This window comes from Anser brachyrhynchus, assembly GCF_964034855.1.
Source record: "Anser brachyrhynchus genome assembly, chromosome: 7".
NCBI classification, from domain to species: domain Eukaryota; kingdom Metazoa; phylum Chordata; class Aves; order Anseriformes; family Anatidae; genus Anser; species Anser brachyrhynchus.
The window spans coordinates 19,502,746-19,527,372 of record NC_137701.1 but is presented as its reverse complement, the minus strand read 5'-3'; the positions used below and the strand labels follow the sequence as shown (position 1 = coordinate 19,527,372).

The following is a 24,627-nucleotide window of genomic DNA, read 5'->3' as shown; positions in this document are numbered from 1 at the left end:
TCATCAAGAACGCCTGGAGCAACCTAATGCAAAAGCATTTAAAAGAAGGTGACATCGCTTAATGGCTCACCCTTTCAAACTCATTCACATGTGCTTAAAAGATAAGCCAGGTCACTTCCACCATATATTATACTCCATGTGATATTGAAAAACTTCGGCGTGACAGTTTTAAGAAGTAGAAGTGGACTGGTAATAAAAGTCTCATTTGTCCTGTCAGTGAGGAGGGGAAGAAGGCCGCTCGTCAGATTACTAAGTACAGAGACACCTTTTCACCTGTCTGCTAACATATTTCCATCTGCCACCCTGAAATGGCAAAGAAGCATTCCCTTCACAATAAAGACATGGCCTTGTGCACTTGTACCGATTCAGAACAAATTCTGGAGAAGAAGGCAATTCTTACTGTTTTTAAAGAATAAGGAGTTTTATTATCAAGTTCATCTTTATAATAGTGTGTGCAGAAAATGACCAAGAATGGTCAAGAAAAATAAGTTCGTTTCACAAAACCAGGAAGATGAATATTTACATCGACTTTCTACCACAAACAATGAAATACCTGGAGCAGTTGGGGCAGTAAATATTCTTTTCATGTCTTGAGAGCTTATCGAACAATAACTTGACATTGTACTGACACATACCAACAGGGGTTCAAGATGTTTAGATAGCCCTGACCAAGCTGTACACTGCAGGAGGTCAAAAAAATGTTGGCTACACACTTATGTGAACTCTGTTTCTCTGTTGTTTTAACTCATGAAATTGATCTCTTACGGGGAACTTTAGGAAAAATGCTTCAGTATGAAAAAAACCCAACACAACCAACTCTACAATATAATGTTTTGATAGTGGAAGCAGCGATTTTATCCAGACCTATCTCAAGTGTTTGTTACCATTTAACATATCCCAGGGCTCTTCCCAAATTACTCTCTGCTTCCCCTCACAGTTAAATCTAAAAACAAAAATCATCACTGACAAAACAAAGAATATCACATGCTGCTCTGAAATATTTTAAAACACTAAAAATCAGGTCTATGAATTACCGCATGTATACAAGAGATATTTGCCAACAAGTATATTTATACAGTAAGAAAAATACCATAACATTTGTCGTAATTTACAAATATTATAACATTACATAAATGATGCTGTTGGCTTTATTTAGGAAATGCTAGTCACGGAGGTTGGAAAATGAACAGCAATATGTAATTGAGCCCTTGTTAAAGGTATTCATCAAAAAGGAGGCATTTTTGTTTGCACCTGTCCCCTACACTATCTGTTTTTTTTCCTCGCTCGGCTTCTGCTTCTACTGCGTCTGTTCTTTTCTCTATATTCCAGTTTACTGCACTTGTCCCCGTTGCTCTCTCTGTATTTTTTCTCCTGTCTGCGCACATCTGTGCTGGGGCTTCTGGTTTCATTTTTCCTGTGCCGATCTTCAGCAGGGCTTTCACTTGGACGACTTCTTGTTTGCCTTTGCCTACTGTAACTGCTGTGACTTGTGCACGGGCTTCTCCCTCGCCTCTCATCCATGCTTTGGCTTCTCCTATCCCTCTCCTTTCTTTCAGTCTCTCTCTTGTTGGTGCTGTGGTATCTGCTTTTGGACTTTCCTTCCCCCTCACAGGAGCTCCATTTGTTGTTCTCCGCAGAACTATCTTGCTTTAAAAGTCTATACTCCTCCCTGTCTTTGTCCTTGTTACCGTGACTACTGGAGAGATCTTCATAAAGTTTTTCCTTCCTAGTCTTTGCCTTTCCTTCTGAATCGCTGCTGCTAGCCTCTGAAAACTTGTCTTTTTTTCTTTTCTTAGAATACATCTTCTTTTGTGCTGCTTTATCTCTGCTGTCAGTCTCACTATCGCTGCTGCTTCCTGAAGTCTCGCTGGAGGATGAGGAAGAGGAGCTCATCTTATGTTTCTTGTGTTTACTCTTGCTTTTTTTCTTTTGCTGCTTTTTCTTCTTTCTGTCCTTCTTTTTCTTTTTCTTCTCCAGACGATCCAATTTCCTTTTATTTTCAAAATAAAAGAGTAGCGCAATCAGACTTGTTAAGACACTCTAAATTACAGTCATTGTCTTTTAAAGTTGACTACTTCAGATGTCCTACACAGTAAATACACTATTTTCCATAAAAGCATGTTGATTTCAATCCTCTTTCAGCCAAGTATTTAAAATTATTTTAAGCTTCTAACCTTGAGCTAACCATAATTACAATATGATTTTGCAATTCCTTAATTTAAAAAAAGATAAGTTTTGGCCTTATCACTAGGAATACATGTATTCAGTAGTGCTTTTTATTGTCAATCTGCTCTAGAGACTTTGGAAAATCATTGCTGCTTTTATTTGTGCATCTTTATAGCAGAGTTTGAAATTGAAAAAAAAGCAATTAGCATTAGCAAAAAGATGGAAATTGAGACTTTAAAGCCTACCTACATCTCAGAGTTCTCCAGGCAAATAATACTGCTGTTTTCAGTAACCTCTTCCGTCACAACTAGAAATTTTAGATTTCTAGCCACAATTACAATACTCTATCAGGCACACACATTCACTGCCATTCAACTACTTTTACCTAGTTTTCTATTTTCAACTCATTGCCTTCTGTCTTTATCCTCAGAAAATAAGTGACTGAACAGTGAAACTACTTTCAGCACACTGAAAAAAAATCCTTTCAGACTCCTAACATCTAAAAGACCCACATATTTACTGAAGTTCAACTTTGAAAATATAAAGTTCTATAATTAATTGTGTTGGGGCAGCAGAAGTTCACAAATACAATTTTAAATTACTCAAACTACATACACATTCCTTACTTAAAATAAACATAATATGCCTGATATGTTCAGAGAATGATTTATTATATATGCAAATACCATATGTACCTACCCTACCCATGTACCTGCTTAACCATACACCTTTCTCCCCTTTCGCTCCCCGTGTACACAACATGTGTTTTTAACCCAAAAGGCTGACTGCTGTTTTAACTAGTTATACCTGTATGGGCTCTATCCCGCAGTAACTCATACTTTTCATCTTAAACATGTTCAAGTTATTTTAAGATAATGTTGCATATTAACAGAGGAAAAAACTGTGAGTCACCTGACATACGAAGTCAGTAGGATAGAAGCAAAGAATGAAGCCTCATTAACTTTTTATTACAACTACAGAAATACAGGGAGCTCCCTCTGCTGGCTTAGCTGAAACAGCAAAGTACAAAACCCTGATCCTAGCGCAGTGCTGGTCTAGGCCAACCACCAAGTTCACTTTAGCTGCACAGAAAATGAGGATAACAAACTTGGCCAAATTGTAAGCCAGTAAACCAACACATACAATTTTTAATACCAGAAGAAGATACTGTAAGCAAGGGAATGCAAAATAATATTTTAAAATAGCAACTGTCAGCATTTTCAATGAGCCAATTATTACTATTTCAGCATCCCAGTTAGAAATGAAGCACAATGCAAATGCAGCACAACTAGGTTAGAATGGACTTACTAAAACAGAACAGCTGAATTAAAAAAATACGTTTCATAGTGCTATTTGTAGTCAAGTGTATGTTAAACTAAGTTGATGTTCTGCTATTCCGATGGCATAGAAGAGTTACAAAGACAATGCTGCACAAGACGACGATGGAATCAGAACTACTGCAGATACTGATCCCTTCCCCTAGGTACCAACACTTACCTTAGAAGCTTCTGTTTTTGTTTGGTTGACAATGATTTTAAAAATTCAACTTCTGGATCATCATCTCCTTCGCTTGCAACAAATTCCTAGGAAAATATTGTAGGATATTAATTTCTTGTATAAAAATAACCTCTTCATTCAGATTTCTGTATTAAAAGTGATGCATCTGCGTGTACCTTATTTTTGTACAGGCACAAATATACTTGAATTACCAAGTCAGCTGAAAACTCTTTGGAAGACTGACATACTTGCTGTAAGGAAAAAAAACCACAACCATCCACATTCTATCTCAAAGCTGAGTAGGTGCTATAATGGGGGGGATAAACAACAGAAGTTATTAGTAACATATGAAAAATCACTGCTAGAGAAAGAAACATTTCTGAAATAGTTAATAAAAATGAGCCAATTTTGGAGCCCATATGATTCTCTAGGATAAGTCACTTCATTGTTACCATGCTTGGATGAACAGGTAAGATGCTAGTCCTGCTCAAACCCAGAGTAATTTAGACAAATTACTCTTCTATCTCAGTTTAGTCATTAGGAAAATGGGTATTAGCACATCTACCTTACTGTTGTGTCATTAGTCTTTAAATGTTCACAAAGTGTTCTAGCAATGCAAAATACTGTAATCATACAATCTGCATACAGTAACACAATCAAAGCATAGCTACTTTAAGACCCTGAACTCTTCAAATTATGTGCATCTGGAACACTACAGTTCTCCACTATGTTTTTATTTTCAGCCACGCTTAGGAGGGGAAAGAAGAAATAGAGATTAAAAAGCTCTTCCACACACAAAAAAACAACCATCACACCTAACATAAAGCAAACAGACTGGTATCACAGTGATCCATTTAACAGCGCTCATATGTTACATGTATTCTGGGGTGCATAGCTTTTTTAAATGCACAGGTACATCCAGTTGTGGAGACACACTGAACTGTTGATTTATTCCAGCATTTTAAAGACAGCTGAGGGCTGTTGTCCCCTCTCTATTTCAAACTTGGTCACTTGATGGCTTGATTATCCCGCCACACGAACAAAGGTTATTTCATGGTGGCTTGCGCAAGTAATATAGATATATATATAAATTTTTACACTTTACATTTTTATCAAAGCACCTCAACTAGAAGTGTACGTTCTGCAGTCTAAATAATGACAACTAAATATTTTTATTCTCAGAAATAACAGATGGAGCAATATTAAGCGGCCAAACCTGTAACTATCCTTTTATGAAAAATTAAATTTATTGTCATCCAAATGAGGTATTTAATTTATTACATACATTTTTTTTTAAAGTAACTTATGATTCACCGTTCTGACTAAAACAGAGCTGGAAAGCACAGTAAGTTTCTGGAGATTTTCTACTGGTATAGCTATTCAGCTTTCCTATGGATATGCATATTGGAAAACATTAAGTAGCAATTCACAAGCAATCACATTTAGATTTATAGACATTTTCAGCTTACTGGTAAAAAGATCATTACCTGTGATGGATCATTTGCGGTCAAGTTTCTCCCCAGTACATTTTGTTTCAGTGCAAACCCACTGTTTCTCATCTCCGCTATTAGCTCCGAGGGGTGCATTGATGGCCCTGTTCACAAAAATCACAGTTTGAATGTATCATTTATATCTCTCTACCTTTTTTGGACTCCACAGTAGGAATTCAGTTGAAGCTTTGTTAAGTAAAATCACAGCTAAATCAACTCAATAATCTTCTGCTGAGCAAATAATCAGATATGATTTTCTAAAACAGCAGTCTGGAGATTCAGAATAGAAAATAATTGCATTTTTCTTTAAGTACAAGGGGATTCTCTTATGTAACTTTGTCATGTTGAAAACAATATATTTAGGTAAGTCTAGTAGTGTATTTCTACTACAGTACAAAAAGCACAGGAAACCTAAAGAAACCAAACCATACAGTAAGACTTTTAAGTGCCTCCTCTCCCCTAAAACAATGGGAAAGTACACTGCTAATATGCCACCAATAAGGCATTTTGACACATTTTTTAATTAACTTAAATGTAGTAACTAACCATCATTAGAAACTTGGTATATGTATGGAAAATAAATACACAAAAAAGTTAATCCACATCCTTACTTAGTTTAGTGACCCTCAAACATGCTAGGTCTCTGGGTGTTACTGTACGTCTTTTCACAAGTTTCAGCTTAAAAATATGCAGTACGTTGCATTAGCGTAGATGTTTGGGCTTAGGCACGTCAGCTTTGTTTGGATTGTTCAAGCTTGACTGTGTCACTTAACATATCCCATAACTCACTCTTTGCTTTAACTGAATACTGCAATCAGCAAAACCTCAAGTAATTCTCTGATTAGTTGCTTTCTGTTCACCCTAAACATACCCTCTTTGGTTGGTCACATTAGTAAATTTCCATACCAGTTCATTCACTAGCCTTCCTGTCGATGAATTAGCAATACTGCATAAGGTAAATCTAGAAGGTAAAATTAGAAGGCACATAAAACTGAGCGTCGAACAGATGATTACCAATACTTCAGTGAACTAATTGCAAGTGATAAAATTAACTTAGTCTTATGGAAAATATTGATCCCGCTTTGCGGTTTTAAGAGTTTCTTAGTTGTGGAGAAGAATAAAACTCATAAATTTTTAACGTGGAAAAGCACGGAAAGTGATTGGAAATTTTTATTATGGAAAATATGAAACAGCACCTTCTCAAGACAAGTCAGCTTCACCTTTTCCTTAGTTTTCCTGTATAACGCTTTGTTCACAGAAACGAACAGGCCTTTATGTAAAACAAGAATGAAGAAGATAAAACTTCAGAAATGGTTTAAGGAGCCCCTGCGTTTCTTCACAAGGTTCTTATTTTGCCAGGCAAAGGAATTTTTTAATGAGATACCTTTTAGTCTTTCCTCGAGTTTATGTGATCTATTAAGTAGGGGCTTATTTTTTTTCCCTGCACATACATTTTTACCAAGAGTTTTTTCTTTGTATGTGTTACAGTGTAATTATAAGCTCACTGATGTTAATGAACATATACGTGCTCTTGCATCTACAGTTTTGTTTATTTCAAATTTAAAAGACTAATCGAAGAGAAGAAACAATTAAAAGTTCCAGCTCCCTGGTATACCTATACATGCTTGTTAACACACATGCATGTGTGCCAGTACAGAACCAAAACCAAGCCTTGTATGAGGAAGCTAAATGGAGACAAGTGCAAATTCTCGAAGAAAGACTTCACCATACCAAAGAAATCAAAACTTTAGACCTGATCAAAGCCTGTACTCCCCCTTTTATTCAAAGGTGGGAGGAGCCACTGCCTAACAAAGAAAGGTAATTAACTTAGCCGGTATTTTCCCCTTGGTGTCTCAGGGCACTGTATATGCTTCGGTGTGTACTGGATACCTAACAACTCCCATAAGCGTGATTAGACAAACAGGGGAACACAACTTGTCCAAATCTATACAGGAAATCTGCAAGAAAACTAAGAGGGAGCCCCTACTGTTGCAGTCAGGGACAAGGACTAGAGTCAGGATCACGAACAGACAGGCATGAAGCCATACCTGCCTTCAAGAGCACAGCGCAAACTGATCTTCTAGAAATAAACCCTTCAGGCGTTCTTTGCTCACAACACTGGAAAGAGGTAAGCAAAATCATTTCCTCTTTTACATAAAAAGCTAATCTGAACGCATGATATTACTGATTTTTGTGCATTTCTGTCCAACTGACCGCAGTTGAGCTTTACAGCTCAGATCAGCAGATGGGAGCAGGCCTGTCAGAGAGAGGCCTACTCAAGGCCGGTTCCAACACACAACCACACACAAACTTCTGAGTTAGTTTCCATATGCTTTTTAAGAGGTGAAATCAGCACTAGGTTTAAAAAACAAACACACATACTAGGTATGCTTAAAAGGAAAGCAAACTAGGCTAAAAATAAATTTATGAGTTCTGCTTCTGTGCTTATTAATGGCATCAAGGAGACACATTCATGGCTCCATCTGCTATGTTTTAGTTGCAAGATGGTACTACTATAACAAGGACAGCTAACGAATCACTGTTACTCCTCTTTTATGCATGTATACAAGCTACATTAAACACACCCACAGAACCCTGCGACTAAAGTGATTTTTGAATCAAGTTATTTCTGTTTTGGTCTCCCTTTAATTGTGGTGAGGGAACAGTAATTTAAATTCATCCTGGCTTGTGAGGAAATGCCTCCATGAAGCTTTTTTACATATATTAGTTTTTCTATAACCAAAGGGTTCAGAAAACACTAGAAAATAAGTCCACCCCATAAATGAAAGCACAGTAAAAAACACAGTCCTATTTTACAACCCTTTACACGCAGACTGGGGCCAGGCAGGAAACAAGCAGACCAGGCTGCTCTGTAGCAGCGTTAAAAGATGCGGGTGACAATGTGTGAACAAACAATAACACTCCTTCCCACACTATAAAATTAAGTAAGATATTTCTCCTGGCTTATACAAACAAGGGAGACAAAAACAGTAAAAACCAAAACCAAACACTGAACCTCACCTAACAAAGGTCTGAAAAAACTCTTAACTTCTCAGAAGTGTCCTTGGCTTATTAGGAGCTAAAGCTAAAACTGTGGAGCCACCAGCGTGCTTTCTGGTAGAGGGCATCTTCCTTTCATTGGTGTGACTGGCCGTGGAGTCATGCTTGTTAGAGATGTGACTGTGCCCACTGCGATCAAACCGTTTACTTGGTAAGCCAAAGAGGTAAATCCTTTCAGTTTATCATTGACTTATGACTACACTTAGAACATCACCCTGCAAGATCTTCAGACAAAATCTGAAGTCAGCTATAGCTATGCATCTTCCTTCAGTTATGTTCTAATTAAATAAAAAAACCTGTATGGTTTAACATGGTAAGAACAGATACTAAATTTAAGTTGAGAGGCTCTTGGCTAAAATATTGAGAACTGATGCTAGCTAGGTATTCCTTGGACAGCATCCAAGGAATCATTCATACATGAAGATAGAAAAATACTTTGTGTACTGTGCAAACTGACGCCCTCATATATGTGTTTCCTTATAGACTTGTGACATGGTCTGTGAAGAAGCTCGCTGAATCATCTCATGCAGGTGAAAAGGTCTGGAGATGACATTGTGTCATGAGTTGACAGCGAGTTAGATATAGGAATCCTGTAAAAATAGCTGATTGCTAGGACTTCTAACTACTAGTCTTTCAGCATTCATCCATCAGCTAACTAAAAATAAGTTCAAAGCTATAATGTTTCATCATCTGTTTCTTATTCTTTCTGAAACAAGTCAAATACAGTACCTTGCTATTTTTGAATATGACTATGTGTCAAGCTTATTTTCTGGAATTTACATTTTGACAGGAAAAAAACCCTAAAACTTTTCCAGATGACACTTGTTTAAAACTGAAACATTTATCTTTTGTAAAATTCAGTCTCAGAAAAGCTTTTTGCTACATATTGGAATTAATTGTATGCTGATATCATACTTATTTTTGTGTGTTAAGACAGGTTGTTAAGTTTTCTGCAGCTACAGGTACTTAAAATTATATTAAGGACTTGCACAAAACAGGCTCCATAAATAAAGGCTCACAAAAGCATTTTTAAAATATTTTTTCATGGTCTTTACAATTCTCAAAGAACAATGTTTTCAAGCAAACAGGCTACCGTTTATTCCTGCTTCTTACTTCTCAGAAAAGTTCTTAATGCATTAATAATTTCTTCTTTTTAAGATAGTATTTAAGGAAAACATTGAGATAGTTCAGTTGACTCAGAGGTAGGGCATTAAATCTGGAAACTCAAACCATTCAATGAAGAGTGAAAAGAGGGTTTTTAGTCTTCATAAAGTACAACCTGAGTGCAACCTTAGCTTGACAGCTGTTGGTGCATCTCTACAATATTCATACAATTAAATAAATAGAAGAGCTGTAAATAGAATTTTTCTGAAGCGTATGTGAGCATCAATTATACTGAATTGCAGAAGGATATCACACCAAGATTTCTACAACATTTTGTCAATTTGCTTTTATAACAAAGAGCACTCCAATTTCTTATCGCACTTAACTGAGATCAATTTAACAGAATCAATTCTGCTTCTATTAAACAACCAGGGGGCAATATAATTCTGGATTTCAATTACTAAATGCCTAGCTTACAGCAAGCTCTCCTACCCCACATCATTACCCCCACTCTCAGCCAAGAAATGAGAAAAACCTATAGCTGAAACTCATTTTCAGTTCTGTCTGTACTTCTCATGAAGCAATGCGTGTAACACTTTGTTGTTGCCAGAGTATTTCCTCTAATGAGCATGGGCAAAGGACTCCTCTTGGGAGAACAATGCTAGCTGTAGCACACCATCCAGCAGACCTCCATTAAAATGTCTAAAGCACATTTTTCAAATTACCCAACATTAGAGAACAGTATGTTAAAGCCTCTTTTCATAACAACTGTGATTAAATACCACTTTTTCTACAACAGTTTCAGTGGCAGGAAGGACAGACCATAATATTGTGATTGCCAGTATCACTAAAAATAGCACTTTTACATCTATCTACTCATGATGCATACTCTTGACAGTAACTCCTCAATTTATCGATAAAAGCTTTCACTGCTGTCACCAGTACAGATGAACAAACTGAAGTATTCTTTGCAATCGATTAAGTTTCTAACAAGGTTTTTATTATGGAATACGTATGGAAAACAAAGATATAAGAAGCACTAATATTGTAACCAATATTCCCACCTGCAGCAAGGGAAATTACAGCAACCGGTTGCGCTTACATAGTGGTTGCTGTTATATATTGTTACAAATTGAGTAGACTATTCAATTAAAAATACACAAAAAAGAAGTAGATTCTTCATGGTGCCATTTTAATTACAACCTTTAAACCTTCATTTTAACTAATGCTCGTTTTGTGTGTCATCAAACCGGAATATCCAGAACACATTTGGAGTTTTGTAGAGCTTTCCTATCCCAAGAACATGTTCTGGTGTGGGATATCTTCTAGTTTACAGATGTGATCGTTTTAATCTAAAATATCACATCATACCATCCGACATCTCGTAATTTCCTAATGGAAAGGCAACTCATATGAACATAAATGTGAAAAAGCACACTGGCTGATATGCTAGCCATTCATCAGTATACTTCACACTCAGTATACTCCCCTCTATCAATTTTTAAAGTCACCTATGAATCAAGAACAAGATACTCTCAAGACTTATCCCTTATAGCCATGTAATTTTTGTTAACAAAGTAGACCTAAGCATGTTGTCATCATTCTTTCTTATGTGCATTTTGGACAGCACGATGCCATAATTCTTCCAAATTGAAATTTGATTTTCTATGTGACAACAATATTAAAGTCATGCTCTGCTGTTGAATCAATCAATCAATCAAATTGGCAACTACCACTCAGACTTTAAAACCCCCTCATTAGTGATCCTTAAACAAAACAAACAGGATTTTATTGAATTATCCATTAAAGATGATCTGCACATCCTAAGTTCACAAATGACACAACTGAACTGCAAACAGCTCTTTCACATTAACTAGGTGTTGGAAAACCATGCTGCTGGTGGGTTTTAGCTTAGCACCATCGCAAGAAGGATGAAAATAGTCTCAATTCAGAATGTTACCTTCTGTGTGGTAGCAAATGCCTAACATTTGGATACGAGGCTTTTTAGGTTTTGCTTCAAAACAGAAACTAATTTTCAAATTCACACGGACAGGCTTGTCAATAATATATCCATACAGCTTTTGTGTTCTCCACACAGTTTGATACGTTCTTTTTCAGATGACATAAAATGAACTGAGCATAATCACACTGCATCTTCTGTGAACTTTTATTGTGGTTATGACAGAGATAAGAATAGACATTTCTTATTTATCTAAATGACAAGGAGTTATTATCATAATTATGTGACCATGATCCTGGTCTTGAAGAACCCAGCAAATTTATGCTGCCTCCACTAATTCGTAACTGATCATTTTTTACTGATAATTTTTCCATCTATTTCAGAGATGACTGCATTCAGACCATATTTACACTTCAAAGCAACTGCTGCAGTTGGCATTGAGAGAGACGAATGAATGCAAAAACTGGCTTTTAATTAGCTTTTCTTCGAAGTAGCTGCAGTTTAGCTGAATTTAACACTTTGCCATGCTTTTGTCATAGGCTATTTCAGAGAATCTTGAATTTCCTTTTTACTTTTTTAAGAAGTAAAAACCATTTAATTTATCAAGCTGCTATAGCAATCCATATTTATCGCTCAAATGCCAAGCAAAAGACTTCTAATAGAAATTTGTATTTTATGCATTCACACCAAATACAGAGGCTTCTTCTGAAGCATAAATGGAGGATTATTCTAAAATGTGTCAGTTCTTGAACTATGTGGAGATTTTGTTAGGGCTCCTACTGTTCACAATCAAAGGTCTCAGCTGCAGATCATAAAGGAAAGTTTCATACACTACGCATTTCTACAGATGACCATTAATACAAATGGTCACAGTTAGCATATTCAAGTACCTTCTCTTTGTTAATACAGATTCAAGAGAACACTTAAATCCATTCCTGTGTTCCCAATACAATGTAAATTTTTATCTGTTGAAAAACAAAATGGTACCATACTTATCACTGAAAAAATGCAGCGAGATTACAGACATAATAAAGACATAGATTTCATTTCTCTTGGCTCAATATGGTTGATAATTTCAACAATTACCATGGAAAGGAACTTTACACCCCAAAAAGCTGAGATCATCAAGTGACAGACACAACCACAGTTAGCTCAGGTATACTCAAAAAAATGCCATTTCTTGGCATTAACTGAGGTGTGTTTTTTTCCCCCAAAAAAAATCTTGGTAGAACATCAGACTCTGGATATCCAGTCACATTTTTACTATTATTTGCCTGAATTATCCTTAACATTTAAATCATGTTACAGTACTTGCTCTTCACTGTAATTTCACTGGAGGAATTATGTATGGAGCCAGTGGACCGCAAAACATTTGAAGGATTTCGTACTAGAGAAGGATGCCCAGAACTTTCCAGGTTTAGGTTTCACAGGCCAACAATGTAAGTTTTTTTTTTGTTGTTGTTTTTTAAATGTTAGTATCCCAATTGTTCTAACTAGAGCATTCACAAAATTATCTCCCCATCTGAGACACTGGCCTTCTTTCATAACATAGTAATGCCTTTTTTCATAAGACAGTAATAAATTGTTTCCTAGTAGATTTTTTTTTGTTGTTGTTGTTCAAAACAGATATAATTTAAGTTGTAAGCGTTTAAGCTTTCGTATCTTTTTAGCAATTTCTTCCCTCCGCCCCCTTCAAAATGGCGGAAGAAGATAGATTGCTTGCAGAAAAAAAAAAAAGTATTTAGCTCATCCAACCAAGGCAGTTACAGGCAATGTTGAAGTGAATTAACAGAATTACTTCAAAACCTTTTTGCACATAAAACCTATGAGTCCCTGTTCTAATAAAGTCAAAGGTTTTTTAGGCCTCACAAACAAAAAGTATCGAAAAGCACAAAAAAAACAGATGTTGCTGATTAATAATCTAAAAAAAAAATGTACAGGCAAACTTTCAGAGGCTACTGACATGTTTTTCTCCTGGCATACATTACATATTTTATACATGCATATACACGCAGTTGCACAAAGTCAGAACCACAACAGGTATTTTCATCTTGTCTGACCTTTGAAAGTTAGGATTCTATCAGTAAAAAAAAAAAAAAAAACAAAAAAAACGTAAATCAGTTTAGCCCAAAGCAGCATTTTGATTGCCTAATTTAACTTTGTAAAGGAGAAGTAAATCTTATAAGTTGGTCTCTGTAAGCCTCACAGCTGGAGCATTCTAACACTACTTTGCAGTTTCCAGCGATCAAAGTAAGTTACTTTATATCTAAAACTAAGAATTTCATAATGGAAATAATGCAACACCAGGGGGTGCAGTTATCATGAAATAATTACACTCCTGGGAGATTACAGACAAGGCTGTACCCCAGGGGTGTGATTATCCCATGATAACCACATCCACTGAAATTGCCTTATTGCAAAAATAATCTCTATTCACTGGTGAGATATTATTCAAAAGGCGCTTTTTTAATGGTAAGATTATTATTTTTTTTCCAGTATGAATTACCAGCTAGATTAGTAAAGCAGTCCCAGAAGCAAAATAACCAAGCCACCAAGCCTAAGTTAAGGTACTGGTGGTAATTATTTTTCTGTTTGCTGGAGCGCTGCAGTGTATTTCAGATCCCAAAAGATAGTGGTCTTTTTTCCTTGTAGAACAGAGTTCTGTGCCAAACGTGCGTTAACCTGCAGCAGTTCGACCTGAGCAAACCAAAGTCAACTGCTCTTCGTATGCAAGTTACGCAACACTAAAACTGACTGGTGATTGCTGCTGTGGTTTATGTGCCAAGAGGAAGATCACAATGCAGTCGTCACATAAGATCAATTCAATGACAAATATCTTTCTGCTGAAACAAGAGCATTGCAGTTTGTAGAATATATGGGAAAGAAAAAATGATGGTTATTTATGATGCTTGAAAAACTGTAAATACGAGATGAGTAACTCTTTCCTCATAGGGAAAAAGAGCAAGAACTTTAGGTAACACAATTAAATCTGACATAGAAGTTTTATTTTCATTCATTTTTAACTCAACCATTTCCCTTGAGGCTGAAAAAAAAGCCTGAGCCCAGATAAGATATTTTACTTTGCTCTCTTCCTGAATGAGGAGAACAGTAGAACAAAACACATACTGCACTTGTGTTAATTGCTCTTTGATATCTTCTTTGCCTGTAGAGATGTCAAAGGAAACAATACTGGCTATTAGAAGTCAAGTGTACAGTTCTCGTATCTGCAGTAGAAGAACAAAGTAGAAATTTTTCTGAAGCACCTTCTAATGGCAGACTACTCTGGAAAACTTCTGTCAACAAACAAGAAAGGCAAGAATGCTGAAATGCAGTACCTGTGCTTTTTTGGCAGGTCACCATACAAACCTCTAATTCACCGTTCTGCTCACATGCTCTTTCCCTTTAACATGAACTACTCATTTGGTAAAACAGCTTCTGCATTAGTTAACTTTTCATTCAAATCACGAGTCTTAAGTCCTACTGAAACTTACTGATTTGGGCATTTAAAGATACAAATTACCCCCTGTGCTTTTATTAAATTGAAGATGCCATTCAAAGAAGATCTTTGAATGTCTGGTTTTGGGGGAAGAAAAGGAAGGATGGGGAACGGCTGCTGCTTTTGCAGTTTTTAACTCAGTAATTTAGTTTTCCTAATAAAGCAATTTTCGCATCATTTTCTGGGAAGAGCTTTTGCTTTTAACCAAGGAAAAAGATGAAAGTTTCCCTCCTATTAGGTGAGTGCCAATCCTTTGTAAACGCATCAAGATTTGTTAGCAATACTGTGGCCTACCACTGTCTCCTTTCCAGATTAATTAACTGTTCAGTAATGTTCCTGAGAGCAGTGACCATTCTACACAGGAGATTTTTAAAGACTTCAAAGTTATTGCATGATGCAATTCAGACATGAATCCAATTAGTATAAAACTACTCACATTTGGGTAAATGCGGGAAGACAACAGCGAACAAGACAGAGTCATCTACCTTCCTTTGCATTAGGTGTGCTTCTCTAAAGCAGAACAGCAAGGTTCAGAAGAACGGGTCTGTTAGAAGCCTTCCACAGGGAACCCACACCATTTCTTACAAGATACTTCTCAAGAAATCAGCAATGTCAATGGCCATCTACTATCAGATGTACTACCACAAGGTCAAGGGATCTCGAGCACTAACTACTTTAGAATTTGCTACCAGCCAGGACGATTTGCGGTATGTGGACTAGCACCTTCCAACACTGTGCTGATGCATGGTATGTTCTAACAAGGGAGAAGGATTTTCAAAGTTCTAAGAAACCTAACCTAAAAGTTAGGTAGTGTGACTACCAAGCATTGCCTAGAAAAAAATATTCAGTCCAATGAAAAAAAAATTGTTAGATCATCTTTTTTAGGACGACAAGACTACAAATCAGAATAAGCGCTACTAAGTAAATCACTTCAGAGCAACAGAGCTCTTTTCAAGGACCCTATCTAAAAATTCCAAAGATATGCTTTTAAAAAAAACAACCAAACAAACAACATTTTGATGACTTACAGCCTAAATTGGATCCTTCTAATAAAATTAATTTAATACATTAATTGTAGCCCTGGCATATTAACTGTTATAATTAGTTTTTATTCTTTATCATGTCTGTATTTCTCCAACAGTTATATTCTTCATTTATGAGACAATATTTATATTTCAATTTCCTAGCAAACAAGGTAGGAACTGGCTTTCAAAGATGGAGTTACTACATAAGGAATTACTTCGTGACCCTTAAAAGCATTACTTGCTTTAAAAATTTAGTCCAACATTTTTCAACTCTCTTTAGGGAGCCAGTTGCAAAAATATTCTTACTCATCTAGCTGTTTAAAAAAAAAAAAAATGTAACGTTAAATACACACTCCAGATTTACTATATACTGTAAGTAGTCGCTCCCTATCCTTGAAATCCCTACTCCTTCCTTGTTCTCTTCAGAGAGGCACGTGTTTTCTTCTACATTCTAGAGATGAACAGACAGCTTCTGAAAATTATTCTTTAGAGTTTGAACCATGCAAGCCAAGGGGTATTGCACTTTTTTTTTTTTGGTGCTGAGAATCACAATAAATGAAAACTCTGGATTATTTACGCAGTTTCTATTTTTTTTTAAACGTGGATATATTTATTTGCGACAAATTGAAGGGGGGTAAAAACAAAACCAAAAGCAGTTCAAGTGCTTTTGTATTTTTAAACTTAGTTTTCAGTTCTTAAAAAAAACAGATGTTTCATAAGAAAAAAGTATCATACACAAGCCCGTCCCTTACAAAGCAGTATTTTCTGCAGTTCTAGCTAATCGAAATAAGAATGGCGTGGCAACAGATATTTTCGAAGTACTGTAAAATAATCAGAAAAAAAAAACAGAAATTTGGTCTAGAGACATAAAAGCAGCTTAGGAGTAGGAGTGGATGTAATTACCAATAGAGAGAAGCAGGAAGAAGAGTGTCTTCCAGATGAACAGAAGTTCTTAGAGGTGCAGACTGATTCAGCATTAGGGCTAATAAAAAAGCATTGGGTAGATGCAATGAAAGGATACAAAGAGCAATAAAGAGAAATTGTCAAAGCCAAGATTATCTGTGGAGGGGGACATTGATCAGAACATGACAGGATTTGTTTTTTTAGTAGTGCAGTGTCTTGTTGGGAAATAAAGAAACACTGTCTTCACAGACTGACTTACCCTCAGTTTAGGTTAACTTTACAGAGCTGACTGCAGATCCACAGCACAGCAAAGACAATTATTTACTCCCATTCCAGACAACACAGGAATGGTTTCAGGGTTTAGTTCAGAAAATACCATTTATATGAGACATAAGCTTAATCTACTATATCTATCTAACAGATCACAGAATCATCTAGGTTGGAAAAGACCTCCAAGATCACCCAGTCCAGCTTCTGACCTAACACTAACAAGTACTCCACTAAACCATATCACTAAGGGCTACATCTAAACGTCTTTTCAAGACCTCCAGGGATGGTGACTCAACCACTTCCCTGGGCAGCCCATTCCAATGCCTAACAACCCTTTCAGTAAAGAAGTTCTTCCTAATATCCAACCTAAACCTCCCCTGGCGCAACTTTAGCCCATTCCCCCTCGTCCTGTCACCAGGCACGTGGGAGAACAGACCAACCCGCACCTCCCTACAGCCTCCTTTAAGGTACCTATAGAGAGCGATAAGGTCGCCCCTGAGCCTCCTCTTCTCCAGGCTGAACAAGCCCAGCTCCCTCAGCCGCTCCTCGTAAGACTTGTTCTCCAGACCCCTCACCAGCTTGGTCGCCCTTCTCTGGACTCTCTCGAGCACCTCCATGTCCTTCTTGTAGCGAGGGGCCCAAAACTGAACACAGTACTCGAGGCGCGGCCACACCAGAGCCGAGTACAGGGGGACAATCACCTCCCTAGACCTGCTGGCCACACTGCTTCTTATGCAGGCCAGGATGCTGTTGGCCTTCTTGGCCACCTGAGCACACTGCTGGCTCATATTCAGCCGACTATCAACAAGTACTCCCAGGTCCTTCTCTGCCAGGCAGCTTTCCAACCACTCATCTCCCAGCCTGTAGCGCTGCTTGGGGTTGTTACGCCCCAGATGCAGGACCCGGCACTTGGCCTTGTTGAACTTCATACAGTTGACCTCAGCCCATCGCTCCAGCCTGTCCAGATCCTCCTGCAGAGCCTTCCTGCCCTCGAGCAGATCGACACACGCACCTAACTTGGTGTCATCTGCAAACTTACTGAGGGTGCACTGGACGCCCTCATCCAGATCATTGATAAAGATATTGAAGAGGACCGGCCCCAGCACTGAGCCCTGGGGGACGCCACTAGTGACCGGCCTCCAACTGGATTTGGCTCCATTCACCACAACTCTTTGGACCTGGCTACCCAGCCAGTTTCTAACCCAACGAAGCGCACGCCAGTCCAAGCCAAGAGCAGCCAGTTTCTTGATAATCTATAATAAGTTACGCATCTTAAGAGAATCATTGAATTCAATAACTTGTGTTCTCACTGAACTGCGTGCTTTGTTTACACTCATGGAAACTCCAGAAGTCCCTAACGGTGCATAATTTAGCTTGTTTTTAAATCAGATTAAGATTTAGAAAAGCTGACGAAAGGATTGAATGCCTGAGGTTAGAAAAAGCAGACAACCTTTTTACTGCTGATCTAATTAATGATATTACTACTTCCTATAAGCCTTTTATCTGCTATTAAATCAACAGTTTGTAATTGTTTAACTTTACTACCAGTGTTTTTACATATAGTTTTCCTGAAAGAGACAAAGAGACAGAAGTATTATCATCACAGCTGATTGTTTAAATCCAAGAACAGTGTCTAACAAATTATATATACAAACCCTGATCTGTCACCCGCTCCTACTTGCTGAAGTCCTTCCTCTCAGCCTGTTAAAAGTCTGTGCTCAGCATAGCACACTGTCTTCTAAGATCCAGAGTCGAAAATGTTAGGTTATTTGTACAGAATGAGAACTTATAAATAGTTCTACAGCTCTTTCCTTCATACAAAATTCATCATGTGCAACCTCTCTTAGGCTTAAAAATGGCTGTTTGGAAAGCTACCTGGAGACAATCTCTCTCAGTAGGAAACACCCATGCAGTCCAACTTTGCCTGCATCTAGATAATTAGTTCGGTTAGATTTGAAGCAAGTTGTTAGTCTTACATTGACATTGCAAAGTGTCCATTTTACACTGTTATGAATAATGAGTCCATTTTCAAGTTTGTGCAAGCATGCACAAATGTTTTCAAGTTTCCCAGCCAAGCACTCCTGAAAATTACCCACATAATTTGAACTGAAAAAAAAAGTTCTGCAGCACAAAAGCATATCTGACACCTACAGCTGCACCATGTAATTCCACCACCACCAAACGCACCAAGCACAGTTTCTTCTAAGATAAGAATGAGGTAAGAAAATGATTTAACGTTATAACTTATTGAATATAAAGGCTGTGAATGTCAACTACAGGATTGCTAATACAATGGTATAATCATCAGACAATGCCTAAAAGCACAGGAGTGTAAGAGGCACTATTTCCTTTAACTTAAGTCTTCTACGCCTCATCTCAGAGAAACGACATATCTAGGTAGTCTAATTCTGAAAGGCAAGATTGTTGGTAGGCTAAACGTGTAATAGAACTAAGAGCTACTACATAAAATAGATAACCTGAGGAAAAATAGAAGAAAAATGTTATCAAGTGTGCAACTGTAATGGTATCCCTGCAAAACTGAATACATATGGCACGCGATCTTAAAATGCAAAATAAGTCTGAAGACTCACCCATGTTACCAGGTGTTTCTTAAAAAAACACAATTTTAAGAACATCAGAAGTGTTACAAACTTGAGTCAACTTATAGAAAACAAACTACTGTAGGCAAACAACATTCAATTTGAATGTTTATATCCATCCACTTCTTTAAATTTCATCTAACACTAACAGAAAACTTATAAAGGGAAAAAAAAATGTAGTTCCTGAAGCAACAATAAGCCAGCTGAGAGGAAACCGGGCATTTGTAAAGATGATTTTCAATTACTTGTCCATTTATTTAAGAACTACATATATTAAAAAAACAAAACAAACTCTCCTTTTCCCCCAGATGATTGAAAAAGACACACTGCTACATTATGGATTTCCAAGCAGTTTGTCCAAATCTGAATTTCTTGAACTGGGCCAGTCTTTGACAATATGGGGTTGTTGTTTATTTTTGTTTTGTAACAGATATTGTCATTCTTATATAAACAATTTCATGGCAGCTTCTGAATTTTTGCCACAGATAGAATTAAAGGCAACAGTCTTTACAGTTTCTTTTTAAAATGTGTTACTAATTAAACAATTAGATCCCTAGCTTTTGAAGTAATTTGAAATTAGGGATAGCACAGTTGAAATAGAGAAGCATTTTCCCCATTTTATTAACCCTTTCAAATAAGATAAACTTAAACCTTCCAAATTAAACCTGACGATTTTCCCCAAAATTTCTAGCCAGACCCTTTGAAAGGCATTCACCGCCTACCTGAACCATCACTGGAGACTGAACTTGCGTTAATTCCAGAAAGGCCAAATAAAGGACATTCTCGATCAGTGTTTACATGACCCCACTTGTGGCATTTAATACATCTCACATTCCGCACCTAAAAGGAAAAAAAACAAACAAACAAACCATAATTTACCTAACAATACAACCTAACGCTTACAGAAATGTACATGTTATTAGGCATAAAAAAGCTTTTAAACTCACTGATAAGCAGATGATAAAATTAAGAGAGTCCATGTGAATGTTCTGCAGTTAGATAATATTTGAAATATACCCAAGACATCCACAGAGTGAAATTTATGTAACTTGCCTGGATACCAAATGGCTGATCTCTGATATTCATATCATCCTTAGCATATCTGTTACACAAACACAAAAAGCAAACATGTATTAAATTCACATTTTTTTTTAAATCATCACATACAAAACTATTTTGAGACCTTTTATTGTTAAGTGTACCCATTTCAGAGATATACTTCTGGTAAACGTTGGCTTTAATATATTTTCAAATATGGACATAAAATTCAAACAAAAACTAAGCTGATCAAGGAAATGGTTCCAGGTTTAGAGGTTTTACTAGTTAACTGTGAGGACGTGAAAGGGTTACACATACAACCTGCTTAAAAAGAAGAAAAAGTAAGAAAAAGAAGAGGTTATGGAAGGTAAATAAGAAAAAAAAATATATTTCTTCGGATAAAATTGAGATATCTTACTTTTCTCGAGGGGCGACTTTTTGCCATTCAAATTTGTATTCAGTCTCTCCTTCTTGCTATAAAATAGAAAACACGGCAAGTTTGATTCTTAAAAAAATAAATTTCAAGTAAATAGGTAGAAAACAAAAGAAATGATGTAATGAAATACCTCTTTAGCTTCCTCTTCAAATTTTCAGAAATCATGAAAAGAAAAGAGATGATACATTAATTATACACGTAAAATGCAGCTGTCACCTAATCTGGAAACAAAATATTTTATGGTTTATACTAATACAACAGCACAAATACTCAGAAAGTAACAAAGTAAATAGAGAACACTAATAAATAATCAGCTTCTAGTATGTGCAGTTACAAATCCTTTGAAACCGAATCTTCTCTTAGAATTATATTGCTTTGATATAGAAGCACGAAAAACTTTAAAAGTGTGCCAAAGCAACGTTATACAATCAGGCAGCAGAAATGTCCTGGAGTTGGATTCTAGAATGTAAAGTTTTCTTTGCTTTTCAGAGAGATAAGGATTTGTTTCATAGTCAGTTCACCTGTCATACCAGTTATACAGGGAGTTGCCCTGGTAGGTTATCATTAATTTTATAGTCTATCCAACTAGAATTCAATAGATGAAGCATAGTAGAGAAACCTAACCTATATTTCTCAAAATAAATTAGTGCCTCCTACAGTACAGTACTCTGTTAAAATGCGTTCCTTCACTAGCCAATTCATAAAACTGAAATTGCAATTTATGAAAGGTTTTCCTCTGACAAAGTTTAATGTGATTCCTAGCAGGCACGGGCTTACTGCAAAGCAGGTTCAATTTATATTAAACTTAATTCTTTGGTTAAAAGGATCTCAAAAACACCCTAAAAGCTACTTAACAAAAACTACTGTGTCATTCACTGTGTCAGTCCCATAGGCCCACACTTATCAGTACAGCTTCATGTTAAAAGGGTCATATTTAAAACTTTTAAAGATTTAAAAGGTCATATTTCGGTAAATATGATGAAAATAAATATTTCAGGCAAATATGATGAAATATTTTGGCTATATTATTGCAGATAGAATTAAATATATATATATATATTCAAAAATAAAAATTCAGCTCGGTAGGGACGGTATTCAGTAACTCCTATTTATGAATCTACTAAACATAGTCACAGACCCACCAGAGTTGGATCATTCAGTATTTATTTTTTTTATAATGCTTCATTTAATTAACCCCTTGATACCTCCCATGCTTGACATGTATCAGGCTGAATTTTGAGCAGAACTTTTCAGCAAAAGTGACCTTGCTGTTTCTAAAAAGGAGAGCAGGCCAAAACACAGGTTTGTGTAGCCTGAGTTACTGTGTTGGTAAGGTCTAGTTAGTGTTCCTCATGCAATGACTTTCGTAATTGGCTGGAGAAACACCTTTGGTCAAGGACTGAATTTCTGCTGTTGCCATAAAAGTTATTTTATCTTTTTCTTCTCTTCACATTGAACTGCTGCTTAAAAACAATTTCTCAGTTTAGGAGAAATCAAACTATTATGAGATCAAAATTATTAAATACTATGCATCTCCACATATTCCCACAGGAAGAACTAAAAACTATACCTTCTAGTATTAACTCACTATGAAAATGTTATTTTAAAATATAAGACACTATGCTTGTTTCTTTGGAGTGATTTTAGCTTTGCAACACTGTTTGCTCACAACCAGGAAACCAGAGTACCTTTCTTTGCTCCAGGTGGGGCCTCATACATGAAATTAAGACCATTCTTCACACGCTCATCACCCATAAGCAATCTACATGAAAAAGACAGAGTTTGTAGTGTTACACACAAAACATTCACATTGGTATTAATTATTGAAGAAAAAAAGAAAGAAACGTGCAGCAGAAAATTGTGGTAACAACTGGAAATTTTTCATTTGTTAATCTGAGCACCAAATGCTGAATATCAAAAGAACAGAGAGACCAGTCAACACTTCTGCATGCTCCACTGTGTACCAAAGATCACACGTTTCAGACACAACTGAAACACAATTCTGTTTTCACAGAATTACGGAGACAGATGCCTGTGTGATCAGAGTATGTCGCTGTACAAGGTTACCTCCTGTTCTGTTCAACATAGCATGTTTTGAAATGAAATTGAGGACCCACATAAACCATTTGAAAGAAGTTCTTTTGACTTCTGCTTAAACAGACAATAATACACAAGTCACTGACCTCACCTACGGTCAGTGGCAGACAGTCTGTGAAATAACTGACAGTCAGATGACCTTCGCTGTCACGAAAAGAGGAGGTGGAAGAAAGAAGCGCGTGATGGTATGCCAATTCTCACCTGTTATCATAGGATTCCTGTTCTTTAAGATACTGTTGCATTAATTCTTCTTGTTTCTTTTTATCATATGATATTTTCTGTTCTGCCATCCATACCTAGTAAAAACAAGTAAGTTTCTACTTTAAACAAACAAGAACCTACGGTAAAACAGATCCATATACAACTACATCGCTTGTTTAGTCTACTGTAAATTAACTTTGTGTAAAAAAATAAGCTGAAACTTCAACAACATTTCAGAAATAAAACACGTGGAAAAGTTCAGTAATGCAAAAATAAATAAGCTCAGAAAATGCCCTGGGTGTACCACTGTCCCGGCACCTTGTCCCCCAAGGCTCAGGGCAGACCCTGATCAGACCCCAGGTTCTCTCGGGAGCTCTGGGAACGGTGCAAATATTTTTTCTGGGGATGAAATCTCTGCAGCCAGGTCTAGCGAGAGGGGAAATACTGGGAAAACGAGGGCACACCATGCCAGGTGGGGGGTTCCCTGGGCAGTGTATGGCGTCTATTTATCTAGGGAAACACAGGTTCAGAAGGTGGAGCCAAGAAAAGAGTTATACAAGCCCGTGAGGAAGTCTCAAGCTACAACTATTTTTAAGCTTCTTTTTCCTGCCTCTTCCACCCCCTGTTTACTAACAGTTGCTTTTCCAAATCAAAATCAACAGCCTGAAAAGATAACACTGACGATAGCATCGCCGTGACAGGTTAGCTTACACCATAGGAGACGTTCATTACAGAACGAGAACATCAAAATAAACGCGAACGGCTTCTGAATTTCAAATTAACGCCTAACTTAACCCGGCACAGTCCTCCCACGCCGATGATCTCCTGTGGACGCGAGCTTGAGCGTAGCTGCCTGGCTCCTCTCTGACCTTCCCCGCCGGGGGACAGCGCCGGCCCGAAGGCTCGCAGCTCGGTGCCCCGCTGCCCCCCGCCGCCCCCCGCCGCCCCCCGCCGCCCAGGCCCCCCCGCCGGCCCCGCACGGCTCCAGCCACCCCGGCGCACCGCCGCGACGGAGCAAAGCGCTCCGGGCACGGACGGGCCTCGCTGCCGGAGCAGCGGCTCGGCCGGCAGGCAGGCCCCGGGGCCGGGCCGTCGCCCCCCCGGGCACCCCTCACCTTTTTGATGTTGGACTTGGAGGCGGGGTGGAAATCCTTCTTGCACATGAAGTTGGCGAACGACTTCCCCATGGCTGCGGCCGCGGCGGGGGGAGCCGCCGGCTGTCCGCGGCGGGCCGGCTGCGGGCCTTCCGGGGCGGGCGGGCCTTCCTCTTCCTCCTCCTCCTCC

General features: G+C 37.6%; 1 protein-coding gene across 3 annotated transcripts; it reads right to left on the bottom strand.

Annotated features, from left to right (window-relative positions):
• Positions 1 to 402: 402 nt before the first annotated feature.
• On the bottom strand, positions 403 to 24,616 carry CIRSR (corepressor of RBPJ and splicing regulator). Of its 3 annotated transcripts, XM_080600846.1 has the most exons (10): positions 24,459 to 24,616; positions 23,344 to 23,438; positions 22,734 to 22,807; positions 21,176 to 21,189; positions 21,028 to 21,083; positions 20,625 to 20,673; positions 20,294 to 20,411; positions 5,151 to 5,257; positions 3,664 to 3,749; positions 403 to 1,990 (listed from the first exon to the last, which is right to left on the bottom strand). In XM_080600846.1, exons 1-10 carry the CDS (start codon positions 24,528 to 24,530, stop codon positions 1,264 to 1,266), a joined length of 1,398 nt encoding a protein of 465 aa, XP_080456972.1. In that variant the 5' UTR covers positions 24,531 to 24,616; the 3' UTR covers positions 403 to 1,263. The 3 variants fall into 3 exon arrangements, with proteins under 3 accessions (XP_080456972.1, XP_080456973.1, XP_080456974.1); XM_080600847.1 differs by lacking the exon at positions 21,176 to 21,189 and having other exon boundaries at positions 22,726 to 22,807; XM_080600848.1 differs by lacking the exon at positions 21,176 to 21,189 and having other exon boundaries at positions 24,459 to 24,602.
• Positions 24,617 to 24,627: the final 11 nt, after the last annotated feature.